At 42.5% G+C, this 14,326-nt stretch overlaps 1 protein-coding gene across 4 annotated transcripts in view; it reads right to left on the minus strand.

The window, feature by feature from the left end:
* The window catches only part of ipo11 (importin 11), a 712,707-nt gene that overhangs the window by 295,247 nt on the left and 403,134 nt on the right, over positions 1 to 14,326 (minus strand). For all 4 annotated transcript variants that reach the window (XM_078549030.1, XM_078549021.1, XM_078549038.1 and 1 more), the window contains one exon: positions 9,998 to 10,077. In XM_078549030.1, coding sequence (XP_078405156.1) covers positions 9,998 to 10,077 — 80 coding nt within the window. The remainder of the gene's footprint in view (positions 1 to 9,997; positions 10,078 to 14,326) is intronic.

A 14,326-nucleotide genomic window follows, 5' to 3' on the forward strand; every position in this document is an offset into this window, starting at 1 on the left:
ATGGGAACTTTGTTCACTGTTAGCTTATAGTCCTCAAGATCCAGATGGTCTGATCTGGTTTTAAGACATGGACTATAGGGACTGCCCATTCTGAGAGTTGAACTGGCTGTGTGACCTCCAGCCTCTCTAAACGGTTCAATTCGGTGTCAACCTTCTCCCTCAGAGCGTATGGCATTGGCCTTGCTTTAAAGAAATGAGGAATTGCTTCTGAGTCAACACAGATCTTAGCCTGTAGGCCTTTGATTCTTCCCAGTTTGTCTCAAAAATCCTCATCATATTTCTTTAGCAGCTCAGGCAGTCCTCCTTCTCGTTGCTGGAAAATTTCAGACCAATTTAGTTTAATTTCTTTCAACCAATCATGACCTAGAAGGCTTGGTCCTTCACTTTCTACTACCACCACTGGGAGTTGACAGATACAGTGGTAATACCCTTCACTTGGATAGCTTCACCAGTATAAGTTTTCAATTTGGCTGAGGTCTGCTCCAAATTCAATTGTTGAGTACCCTTGTTTAAATATTTGAAGGTGTGCTCTCCCACTACAGTAGTTGAAGCACCAATGCCCACTTCTATCATTAAAGGTTTTCCATTTATTTGCAGAGTAACAATGATTGGCTCTGTCTACGCTACTTTTACATTAAATAGGGAGTAAATATCAGAATTGGTGGTTTCTGGTTCTTCCACATTATGTACTTCGATTAACTTAGCTTGCTGCCTGGGAACCTGTCTCAATTTTGCTTTACAATGCTTCATTGTGCCCTCTTTTATGGCAAAAACAGAACTCCACCTCTTTAAAACTGCAAGTTTCAGGAGTATGATTGCTTCCACATTGGTAACAATTCATTTTCAAATTTGCTGCTCAGCTGTTTCCTGTATTTATTTTAAATTTTAAGGTAGCGGGGATGGTCTCTCGCTTTGTAATGAAGTCCCGGCTTTTCTCACCACACCCAGCTGGCCATTCCTGCCCCAACTAGAGAACAGCGCCAGTTTGTGCACCTCATATAGTCTGCTCGTCCCATTTAGCACTTTCCATCACAAGTGCTATTTCCAATGCTTTTGTTAAAATCGAGCTTTATTTCAGCTAATAATTGTCGTTGAATGGCATCATCTTGCACACTGCAGATCAAACAATCCCTGAGCATATCACTTAGGGTCTCCCCGAAATCAGCAGTCAGTTGTTTCAAGTTCGCCACGTATATAGCAATGGTCTCCCCTAGGGCTCTAACCCTTGAATTAAACCTGAACCTCTGCATGGTGACTGAGGGTTTGGGTTGAAAGTGTCCCTTAACGAAGTCTACCAATTCACTGAAGGTTTTCGAATCAGGGGCGTTCGGGGCTGTCAAGCTTCGGATTAAATTACAAGTTTTACTCCCGCAAATGCTTAGGAGAATTGTTCTCCTCTTTTCCTCCCCCATTATTTTGTTTGCCTGGAAATAGAACCCAAGGCGTTCTACATACTGACACCAATCCTCTATGGATGGTTCGAAGGGGTCAATCCTGCCAACATGTGGCATATCTGGTGAGTATGTATTCCTTTTCTTCTGTTTAAACAAGATACTCTCAGTTGTTGGGCAAGGATCAACGCTGGACCTCAATTTCTCCTCGATGCCAGTTTGTTATGGGCTTGATTTTCCAAACAGGTTTCTCAATAGAAACATCAAACATTATTTACATGTTGCAGCAGCAGTTACATGCTTCAATCAAGTTCCACAAATAGAAGGACTCCCACTCTAAGGTTACCCACGCTTACAGCTGATTCGTTCACATGGTCATGTGATACTATTCAACACTAAGTCTTAAAGCTACAGTCACTACATTCCTTAAAGCTACAATTACTGCAAAATCACAGTATAAATCAGGAAATTAGAGGTGTGTGTAACAAGGGTGATATGGCAATGATGGGGGATTTCAATCTACATATACACTTTGTAAACTTAATTCGTACTAGTGTTGTGGAGGACAAATTCTTGGAGAATATAGAAACATAGAAAATAGGAGCAGAAGGTGGTCATTCAGCCCTTCAAGCCTGCTCTGCCATTCAATATGAATATGGCTGATCCTCTATCTCAACCAGCTCTCTCCCCATACCCCTTGGCGCCTTTAAAGTCCAGAAATCTATTTCCTTATTACATATAGAATAGATGCTTTTCTAGAGCAGTACATTGAGGAGCCGAGAGAACAGGCTATTTTAGATATAGTACTGTGCAATGAAAAAGGGCTAATTAATGATCTTGTTGTCAAGGAGCCCTGAGGAAAGAGTGACTATAATGTGATAGAATTTTACATTAAGTTTGAAAGCGATGCAGTTCAATCTGAAATTAGGGTCTTAAATCCAATGAAATGATACTATGAAGGTATGAGGGGCAAATTGGCTATGGTGAATTAGGAAGCCACGTTAAATGGTATAACGGCAGACCTTTAAAGAACTAACACAGTTTACGAGAAAAATACGTTCCTTTAGTGCACATAAGCCCAGCAAGCAGAGTGTTCCAACCACGGTTAATGAAAGAATTCAAGGGTTATATTAGATCAAAGGAAGAGGCATATAAAGTTGCCAAAAAATAAGGTAAGCCTGAGGACTGGGAGCATTTTAGAATTCTGCAAGGAGGACCAAGAAAAAGATTAAGGGAAAAGAGAATATGAGAGTAAACTCGCATGAAACATAAAAACGGACTGTAAAAGCTTCTATAGTTATGTAAAAAGGAAAAACAAATGTGGGTCCATTGTAAGCGGGAGTCAGGAGAATTTATAATGGGGAATAAGGAACTGGCAGAGGAACGAAACAAATACGTCATGTCTGTCTTCACGGAAGGAAATTCTAAAAACATCCCAGAAATAATGGAGAATCAACAGGCTAGTGTAAATGAGGAACTGCAAGATATTAATATTAGTAATATTAAAAGAACGAGTACTAGAGAAACTAATTGGACTTAAAAGTAGATAAATCCCATGGACCTGATGATCTACAACCCAGTGTGTTGAAATGGACAACTGTTGAGATAGCAGATGCACTGGTGGTCATCCTGAAAATTCTATTGACTCTGGAATAGTTCAAACAGATTGGAAGGTGGGAAATCTAACCCCACTATTTAAAAAAGGAGGGAGAGAGAAAATGGGGAACTACAGACCAGTCTAACATCAGTCGTAGGGAAAATGCTAGAATCTATAATAAGGGATGTGATAATAGAAAATAATGGTAGGATAGGTCAGTCAACATAGATTTATGGAAGGGAAATCGCTTTTAACAACCTAGTATCGTTGGGAAAAAGGAGACATGCTATCAAAGCTTTTTGCTTTCCACTCATCAGAATAGCTTGCAAGAACTTTCCAACCGTAATGGGGTAACAACAATTTATAAACCTATAAAAACGAGGAGGAGTAGGCCATTCTGCCCTTCGAGCCTGCTCCGCTATTCAATATGATCATGGCTGATCCTCTATCTCAACACCATATTCCCGCTTTCTCTCTATACCCCTTTGATGCCCCGAATATCCAAACATTTATCAATTTCTTTCTTGAATATGCTCAGTGACCCGGCCTCCACAGCCTTCTGTGGTAGAGAATTCCACAGGATAACCTCTGAGAAGAAATTTTTCCTCATCGCAGTCCTAAACGGCCTGCCCTGTATCCCGAGTCTGTGGTCCCTGGTTCTAGGCCCCCCAACCAGGGGCAATATCCTCCCTGCATCCAGTCTGTCTAGCCCTGTTAGAACTTCATACGTTCCAATCAGATCTCCTCTCATTCTTCTAAACTCTAGTGAATACAGGCCCAGTCGAACCAATCTCTCCTCATACGACAGTCCCGCTATCAGCCAAGTGAATTTTCGCTGCACTCCCTCTATGGCAAGTATATCCTTCCTTAGGTAGGGAGACCAAAACTGCCCACAATACTCCAGGTGTGGTTTCACCAAGGCCCCGTATAACTGCAGTAAGACACCTCTACTTCTGAACTCAAATCCTCTTGCAATGAAGGCAACATACCATTTGCCTTCCTAACAGCTTGCTGCACCTGCTTATTTATTTTGATTGACTGGTGTACAAGGACACCCAGGTCCCATTGCACATCCACATTTCCCAATATATCACCATTTAAACAATATTCTGCCTTTCTGTTTTTCACAGCGAAGTGTATAACTTCACATTTATCCATAAGACATAGGAGCAGAAATTAGGCCATTCGACCCATCGAGTCTGCTCCGCCATTCAATCATGGTTAATCCATTCAATCATGGCTAATAACCATCCATGATATACTGCATCTGCCATGTGTTTACCCACACTACACACAACTTGTCTAAATCACCCTGAAGCCTCCTTGCATCCCCCTCACAACCCTGTCCCAGTTTTGTGCTATCAGCTAACTTGGAAATATTGCAGTGGTTCCCTCAGCAAAGTCGTTTATACATATCGTGAATAGCTAGGGCACAAGCACTGATCCCTGCAGTAGACCACTAGTCACCGCCTGCCACCCGGAAAAAGATCCTTTATTCCCACCCTTTTCTGGTCCGTCATCCAATTCTCAATCCTGCCAGTATATTACCCCCAATCCCATGTGCTTTAATTTTGCCAACTAGCCTCTTATGTGGGACCTTATCAAAAGCCTTCTCGAAATCCAAATATACCACATCCAGTGGTTCTCCGTTATCTGTTCTACATCCTCAAAAAACTCTAGTAGATTAGTTAAGCATGATTTCCCTTTCATAAACCCATGCTCATTTTGTCTAATTCCGTTAATGCTTTCCAAGTGTTCTGTTACCACATCTTTTATAATAGACTCTAGCATTTTCCCCACTACTGATGTTAGGCTAACTGGTCTGTAATTCTGTTTTTTCTCTCCCTCCTTTTTTAAATGATGGGGTTACATTTGCCACCCTCCAATCTGTAGGAACTGCTCCAGCATCCATAGAATTTTGGAAGATGACCACCAATGCATCCAATATTTCCAGGGCCACTTCCTTCAGTACTCTGGAGTATAGATTATCAGGCCCTGGGGATTTTTCAGCTTTTAACCCCATTAATTTCTCTAGCACCATTTTTTAACTAATACTGACTTTCTTCAATTCCTCCATCTCATTAGACCCTTGGTTCCCTACCATTTCTGGAAAATTATGTGTCCTCTTTTGTGAAGACAGAACCAAAATACGTGTTCAATCCTTGTGCCATTTCTTTGATCCCCATTATAATTTCCCCCGTTTCTGACTGTAAGGGACCTACATTTGTCTTTGCTAATCTTTTTCTCTTCACATATTTATAGAAGCTTATAAATTTCAGTATAAATTGTTTTTTCCCCATTAGGATGGAAAATTCTTGCAAGCTGTCCTGATGAGTGCAAAACAAAAAGCTTTGATCGTATGCCTCTTTTTTCAGCAATACTAAAGTTCTGTATGACTAAGCGACTACTTAACAAACCTGTTGCAGTTTTTTGAGGTTGTAATTCACAGAACAGTCAAGGGGGAACTGGTGGATGTGGTATCTTTAGATTTTCAGTAAGCTTTTGATAATGTTCCACACAAGGGGGTAGTAAACAAAATTAGGCACATGGGATTGGGGGGGAAGATACACTGGCATGGATTGAAAACTGGTTAATGGACAAAAAACAGAGTAGGAATAAATGGGCCATCATCACGTTGGCAGGCTGTGTCTAGTGGGGTACTGCAAGAATTAGTGCTTGGATCCACCTATTCACAATCTATTTCAATGATCTGAATGTGGGATTGAACTTAATATTTCCAAGTTCATAGATGACACCAAACTAGGTGGAAATGAGAGTAGTGAGGAGGATGCAAAGACGCTCCAAGGCGATTTGGAGAGGCCAAGCAAGCGGCCAAAATTTAGCAGATGGAATGCAATGTGGAGAAATGCGAGGGTGATACAGAAACACAGAACTTGTTAAATGGTGACATTTTTAAAAATTCATTCATGGGATGTGGGTATCGCTGACTGAGCCAGCATTTATTGCCCATCCCTAGTGGTGAGCTGCCTTCTTGAATCGCTGCAGTCCATGTGGTGCAGCTACACCATAATGCTTTTAGGAAGGGAATTCCAAGGTTTTGACCCAGCGACAGTGAAGGAATGGTGATATATTTCCAAGTCAGGATGCTGAGTGACTTGGAGGAGATCTTCCAGTTGATGGTGTTCCCATCTTTCTGCTGCCCTTGTCCTTCTAGATGGCAGTGGCCATGGGTTTCGAAGGTGCTGTTGAAGGAGCCTTGGAGAAGTCCTGCAGTGCATCTTGTAGATGGTACACACTGCTGCTACTGTGCGTCGGTGGGGGTGGTGGGAGTGAATGTTTGTGCATGTGGTGCCATTCAAGCCAGATGTTTTGTTTTGGACGGTGTCAAGTTTCTTGAGTGTTGCGGGAGCTGCACTCATCCAGGAAAGTGGGGAGTATTCCATCACACTCTTGACTTGTGCCTTGTTGGTGGTGGCAGGTTTTGGGGAGTCAGGTGGTGAGTTACTTGTTGCACATTTCCTAGCCTGTGACCTGCTCTTGTAACCACACTATTTATATGGCTAGTCTAGTTCAGTTTCTGGTCAATGGTAACCCACAGGATGTTGATCGTGAGAAATTCAGCGATGGTAATGCCATTGAATGTCAAAGGGTGATGGTCAGGTTCTCTCTTGTTGGAGATAGTCATTGCCTGACACTTGGGTGGTGCGAATGTTACTTGCCACTTGTCAGCCCAAACCTGGATATTGCCCAGGTCTTGCTGCATTTGGACATGGACTGCTTCAATGTCTGAGGAGTTGCAAATGGTGCTGGACATTGTGAAATCATCGGTGAACATCCTCACTTCTAACCTTATGATGGAAGGAAGGTCGTTGATGAAGCAGCTGAAGATGGTTGGGCTGAGGACACTACCCTGAGGGAGTCCAACAGTGATGCCCTGGAACTGAGATGACTGACCCCCATAAACCACAACCATTTTCCTTTGTGCTAGGTACGACTCCAACCAGTGGAGAGTTTTCCCCTGATTCCTATTGACTCGTTTTGCTAGGGCTCCTTGGTGCCACACTCAGTCAAATGCGGCCTCAATGTCAGGGGAGTTACTCTCGCCTCACCTCGGGAGTTCAGCTCTTTTGTCCATGTTTGAACCAAGGCTGTAATGAGGTCAGGGGCTGAGGGGTCCTGGCGGAACCCAAACTGGGCATCAGTAAGCAGGTTATTGCTAAGCAAGTGCAGCTTGATAGCACTATTGACTACTCCTTCCATTGCTTTACTGATGAAGGAGAGTAGACTGATAGGGAAGTAATTTGCCAGGTTGGGTTTGTCCTGCTTTTCGTGTAGAGGACATACCTGGGCAATTTTCCACATGCTGGGTTGTAGCTGTATTGGAACAGCTTGGCTAGGAGCACGGCAAGTTCTGGGGCACAAGTCTGCAGTACTATTGCCGGAATATTGTCAGGGCCCATAGGCTTTGCACTATCCAGTGCTTCCAGCCATTTCTTCATATCACGTGGAGTAACTCGAATTGGCTGAAGGCTGGTATCTGTGATGATGGGGTCCTCTGGAGGAGGCCAAGATGGATCATCCACTCGGTACTTCTGGCTGAAGATTGTAGCAAATGTTTCAGCCTTATGTTTTGCACAGATGTGCTGGGCTCCCCCATTATCAAGGATGGGGATATTGGTGGTACCTCCTCCTCCAGTGAGTTGTTTAATTGTCCACCACCATACACGACTGGATGTGGCAGGACTGCAGAGCTTAGATCTAATCCGTTGGTTGTGGGATCGCTTAGCTCTGCCTATCACTTGCTGCTTATGCTGTCTGGCACGCAAGTAGTCCTGTGTTATGGCTTCGCCACAGGTTGACACCTCATTTTTAGGTGTGCCTGGTGCTGCTCCTGGCATGCCCTCCTGCACTCTTCATTGAACCAGGGTTGATCCCCTGGCTTGATGGTAAGGGTAGAGTGGGGATATGCCGGGCCATGAGATTACAGATTGTATTCGAGTACAATTATGTTGCTGCTGATGGTCCACAGAGCCTCATGGATGCCCATTCTTGAGTTGCTAGATCTGTTTGAAATCTATCCCATTTAACACGGTGGTAGTGCCACACAACACGATGGAGGGCATCCTCAATGTGGGACTTTGTCTCCAAAACAACTGTGCGGTGGTCACGCCTACCGATACTGTCATGGACAGGTGCATCTGCAGCAGACAGGTTGGTAAGGATGAGTTCAAGAATGTTTTCTCCCTCTTGTTGGTTCCCTCACCACCCGCCACAGACCCAGTCTAGCAGCTATGTCCTTTAGCACTCGGCCAGCTTGGTCAGTAGTGGTCCTACCGAGCCACTCTTGGTGATGGACATTGAAGTCCCGCACCGAGAGCACATTTTGCATCCTTGCCACCCTCAATGCTTCCTCCAAGTGGTGTTCAACATGGAGGAGCACTGATTCATCAGCTGAGGGAGGGCAGTACATGGTAATCAGCAGGAAGTTTCCTTGCCCATGTTTGACCTGTTGCCATGAGACTTCTTGGGATCCGGATTTGAATATGAGGACTCCCAGATCAACTCCCTCCTGACTGTATACCACTGTGCTGCCACCTCTGCGGGGTCTGTCCTGGCAGTGGGACAGAACATGCCCAAGGATGGTGATGGTTATGTCGGGAACATGATCTGTAAGATATGATTCCGTCAGGATGAATGTGTCAGGCTATTGCTTGACTAGTCTGTGAGACAGCTCTCCCAATTTTGACACTAACCCCCAGATGTTAGTAAGGAGGACTTTGTTTGTCAACAGGGCTGAGTTTGCCATTGTCATTTCCAGTGCCTAGCCGATGCTGTGTGGTCCATACGATTTCATTCCTGTTTTGAGATTTTGTAGTGGTTTTATACAACTGAGTGGCTTGCTGGGACATTTAAGAGTCAACAGATCAGTCACAGGCTAGTCACATGTAGGCCAGAGCAATTAAGGACTACAGATTTCCTTCCCTAACCAAATGTGTTTTTATGACAATCGACAATGATTTCATGGTCATCATTAGATTTTGCAGGGTCATCAGGGCTGAGTTTGCCATTGTCATTTCCAGCGCCTAGGTTGATACCGGGCGGTCCGTCCAATTTCATTCCAGTTGGGAAGTGTTGAACTTCAAAGGGACTTGGGTGTCCTTGTTCATGAGTCACTGAAAGCTGACATGCAGGAACAGCAAGCAATTAAGAAGGTAAAGAAGGATGCTGGCCTTTATTACAAGAGGATTTGAATATAGGAGTAAAGATGCCTTAGTGCAATATATAGAGCCCTGGTGAGACCACAGCTGGAGTATTGTGTGCAGTTCTGGTCACATTATCTAAGGAAAGATATACTTACCATAGGGGGAGTGCAATTAAGGTTCACCAAACTAATCCTTCGGATGGAGGGACTGTCCTTTGAGGAAAGGTTAACTGGGCCTTTATTCTCTGAAGTTTAGAAGAATGAGATGTGATCTCATTCAAACATACAAAGTTCTTACAGGACTTCACAGGGTAGATGCAGGAAGGATATTTCCCCTGACTGGGGTGGTAGGCGGGGTGGTCTAGAACCAGGCAACAGAGTCTCAGAATAAGGGACAGGCCATTTAGGACTGAGATGAGGGGGAGTTTCTTCAGGAAGAAGGTGGTAAATCTTAGGAATTCTCCACTCCAGAGGGTTATGGAGGCTCAGTCGTTGAGTATATTCAAGACTGAAATCAATAGATTTCTACATACTAATAACATCAAGAGATACCGGAAAATTGTAGGATAATTGGTGTTGAAGTAAAAGATCAGCTATGATATGATTGAATGGTGGAGCAGGTTCGAAGGGCTGAATGGCCTACTCCTGTTCCTATATCTTATGTTCTAATGAAACTGGCTCAAAAAGCTAAACAAGCTTGGCAAAATGAAGGAACTTACCAAGTAATAACAGTAACAGTACAAGGAAAAGACATGAAAACTGATCATTCCATGCAACAATTTGGTTCTTGAAATGGTATTGATAGTGGAAAAAATGATCATTTAAAAGAAAAGATTTCATAATTACCTGCAAAAATTCTGAAGAGGTCAAGAAAATGTAAGCATTTATAATCTGGAAACAAGTTCTTATATTTTCAGAACCAAGCTCTGCAATTAAAGAAAACAGAGTATAAGTTAGAGGCAAAAGGGAGTACAATGGAGCATTTTAGTTTATTTAACAATGAACATACATGCTTGACTGAACCAGCCAGTAATTCCAGTTAAAGGGTTTGAGCAATACTCCTAAATCTGCAATTCTCCCATGCTTATGGGAGTTATTTTAGTGACACAAAAATTGCATCCATCAGGCATGTGAAGAAAATGAATGAAACTCAGTTACAGAAAGGAAAATACAAGAGCTGTAACAGTTTTTCAGTTACTTCGATTCATTACTGGGAAAAGAGGCATGTTGTCGAAGCTTTTTGTCTTGTACTCATCAGGACAAATGCAAGAATGCCAAATTTCAAACGATCACAACTGTTATACAGGGGAAAAAGGGTGTTGTTTGGTTGGCATGTTGCCTCTGATTGGTGTGGCATGGAAAAAAACGATAGCGAACTTTAGGCTCCTTAAGATCCCAGGTTATTCAAAAAAAAACACGCAAGGATTGCACATATTCCTTCTGTTTGCAGAGAACTGGTCCCTGTGTATGTCGCTTCAAACAAGCGTAAATGAGCCACGTTATGAGCTCAACTGATCAGCTTAAATTGGTTTGTTAGTGTAGCTATTCGTGCACTCATGATTGTTCACCCTTATTGCTCTCTATGGCAATGCCCTAGGCAATCAGAGTCGACACACCAACCGATCAGCAGCCTGTTCTCCTGTAGTATAAATTGGCGTGATCGTTTGAAATTTGGCATTCTTACGTTTGTCCTGATGAGTGCAAGAGGAAAAGCTATTTCAACATGTCCCTCTGTTTAACAATACTGAAGTTCTGTACTACAAAGTAACTGTTTATTTCCTGATGGCTCAGTCATGGGGAGATGGTGGCATAGTGGCAAAGTCACTGGGCTTGTAATCCAGAGGCCAAGGCTAATGTTCTGGGGGCATGGGTTCAAATCTACCACAGTTAACTGGTGGAATTTAAATTCAATTAATAAATCTGGAATATAAAGCTAGTCTCAGGAATGGTGACATTGAAGCTATCAGCGATTGTAGTAAAAACCCATCCCATTCACTAATTTCCTTTAAGAAAGGAAACCTGCCGTCCTTACCGTTCTGGCCTGCATGTGACATGTGGTTAACACTAGACTGCTCTCTGAAATAGCCTAGCAAGCCACACAGCTCAAAGACAATTAGGGATGGGTAACAAATGCTGGCCATGCCAGTGACACCCACAACCCATGAAAGGATAAAGGAAAAAAATGCTATCATGTTTTAAGAAAGAAACAGAAGGGACGGAAGACGGAATTTAGAGAAAGAAAAAGTGAAAAAAATATAAATCAATCTCCAACAATAATTAACGATAATTAAAACCTGAAGGAATGAGACTTATGCAAGTTATTTTTCAGTGCTCGCCTGGCAGTAATTAAGGCTTCACATGCCATTAAAAAGTTACAATAGAATAGACAAGCCATAACTTTTTCTAGTATGTTTAGTGGGTATCTGTCATATAACTCCACATCCTTCTACATATTTGAATTCCGAGTTTCTCAGCAAGATAACATTATAGCAAAGCTTTCTCAGGAGCAGAGTAAGTCGAACAGTAACTTACTGATTTCTGCATTTTTACTGCGCATATGCTGGCACCTCAAGTTGCTGTCTGATGTACTTTTTAATAATGGTGAGCACTATACTTGGTCAGTGCAAGTATGCAACTTTACTTTAAAAATGACTTATGGTTATAAAAGTGCAACGGAGTTTGAAACTTGGACAAATGGTTCATAAAAAAAAGGTTTACCTATGTTCAAATTACTTGGGATACATTGCTCCAATGCCAGATGTGAGTTTGTACGATATATCAGTCTCAATCAATATTTTAATAGCACACAATAAAAAGAAAATAATATAGGGAAAATAAACTGACTGGAAAACAGGGAGAAAAATGAACATAAGCCAAAATAATGGTCCAAACTGGATGTAAAACGAGAATCATCTGAAGTCAGTACAAATGGCAATAGTAAACAATCTAAAACTGTGGGTTGCCTTCAGCTTTAAGAACATAAGAAATAGAAGCAGAAAGGGGCCTCATGCTCCCTTGAGCTTGCTCCACCGTTTCATAAAATCATGGCAGATCCTTGACCTCAAGTTCACTTTCCTGGCTGATCCCTGCATCCCTTGATACACTTAGGAGTGCATAAATATACCTTGAATATACCCAACAAATGAACATCCACAGAGTTCAGGTTGAGAATTTGAAAAATTCACAATCCTTAGTGAAGAAATTTCTCATTTAAGCCCAAAGTGTCACACCCATATAGTGAGGATACAACCCCTAGTTTTCGACTCTCCAACCAAGAGGTCAGCCTCTCAGCATTTACCCTGTAAAATCCTCACAGATTCTTAACTTTCAATGAGATCTGCTCTCACTCTTCAAAGCTCTTGGGAGTATAGGTCCATTCTGCTCATTCTCTTCTCATAGGACAACCCCCTCAACCCATGAATTAGTCTAGTGAACCACTGTTGAATTCCTCACTCACTTTTCCAGAACCACTTCATCCAATTCAGGGTTGCGGGAAGTCGGGAGGGATACACCAGGACTCAGTCCATCACAGGGCATATATTCTCTCTCACACAATTTACCGCAGCCAATCTAGCTAACCAACATGTCTTTAGATGGTCGGAGGAAACCGGAACACCTGGCGGAAACCACGCAGATGCAGGGAGAACGTGCAAACTCCACACAGACAGGCACCCGAGGTCAGGATCGAATCTGGGTCCCTGGAGCTGCAAGGCAGTAGCGTTAACCACTGCGCCACCGTGCTGCCTCCATGAATTCCTTCTAGGATAAATATAACCTTCTTTAGGTATGGAGACCAAAATTGTGCACAGTACTCCAAGTGTGGTCTCACCAAAGCTCTGTATAATTGCATGAATTGCATATTCTTGTACTGCAATCCCCTTGCAATTAAGAGCAACATATCATTTGCCTTCCTAACTGCTTGGTGTACCTGCATAACAACTTTGTGTTCCTTGCACGAGAACACCCAAGTCCCTCTGAACATCAACATTTACAAGTTCCGTGCATTTTTAAAAATATTTTGCTTTACTATTCTTACGGCCAAACCTCTCACTTTCGCACATCATACACATCACATCAACGATTGCCACATCGTTGCCCACTCATTTCACCTGTATATATCTCTTTGCAGCCTCCTTATGTTGAACATCTGAATTAGGAGAAGGCCATTCGGCCCCTCAAGCCTGCTCTGCCATTGAGAAATTCATAGCTGATCTGATTGCAGCTTCAACTCCACTTTCCTGCCTACCCCCTATATCCTTTCACTCCCTTGTTAGTTAAGAATCTATCCAACTCTGCCTTAAAATATTCGATGATCTGGCCGCCACCCCATCCGAGGAAGAGAATTCCACAGATTAACGACTCTGAGGGAAAAAAATTCTCTTCATTTCCACCTTAAACGGAAGACCCCTTATTTTTAAACTATGTTCCCTAATTCTAGTCTCTCCCTACAAGGAGAAACATCCTTTCAGCATCCACTCTGTCAAGTCCCCACAGGACCTTCTATGTTTCAATAACATCACATCTCATTCTTCTAAATTCCAAGGGATACAGGCCCAACCTGTATAATCTTTCCTCATAAGATAAGCCCTTCATCCTAGGAATGAGTCAAATGAACCTTCTCTGAACCACTTCTAATGAAATTATATCCTTTCTTAAATAATGAGACCAAAGCTGTAACAGTACTCTAGATGTGGTCTCACAAATGCCTTGTACATCTTTACTTTTATATTCATTCCCTTTGCAATAAATGTCAACATTCCATTTGACTTCCTAATTACATGCTGTACCTGAATACTAACTTTTTGTGATTCATGTACCAGGACACCCAGATCCCTATGTACTACAGAATTCTGCAATCACTCTCCATGTAAATAATATATTTCCTTTATATTCTTCCTGCCAAAGTGGACAAGTTCACATTTTACCACATTATATGCCATCTACCAAATTTTTGTCCACTCACTTAACCTATCTATATTCCTTTGCAGACTCATGTGTCTTCACAATTTAGTGTCCTATCTATCTTCGTGTCATCAGCAAATTTAGCAACCATACATTCCGCCCCATCATCCAAGTCATTGATATAGATTGTAAATAGTTGAGGTCCCAGCGCTGGTCCCTGTGTCACTCGTTACATTTTGCCAACTCGAAAATGACCCATTTATCCATCGGTTT

This window comes from Cetorhinus maximus, chromosome 1 (genome assembly GCF_964194155.1).
Source record: "Cetorhinus maximus chromosome 1, sCetMax3.hap1.1, whole genome shotgun sequence".
In the NCBI taxonomy this organism is placed as follows: domain Eukaryota; kingdom Metazoa; phylum Chordata; class Chondrichthyes; order Lamniformes; family Cetorhinidae; genus Cetorhinus; species Cetorhinus maximus.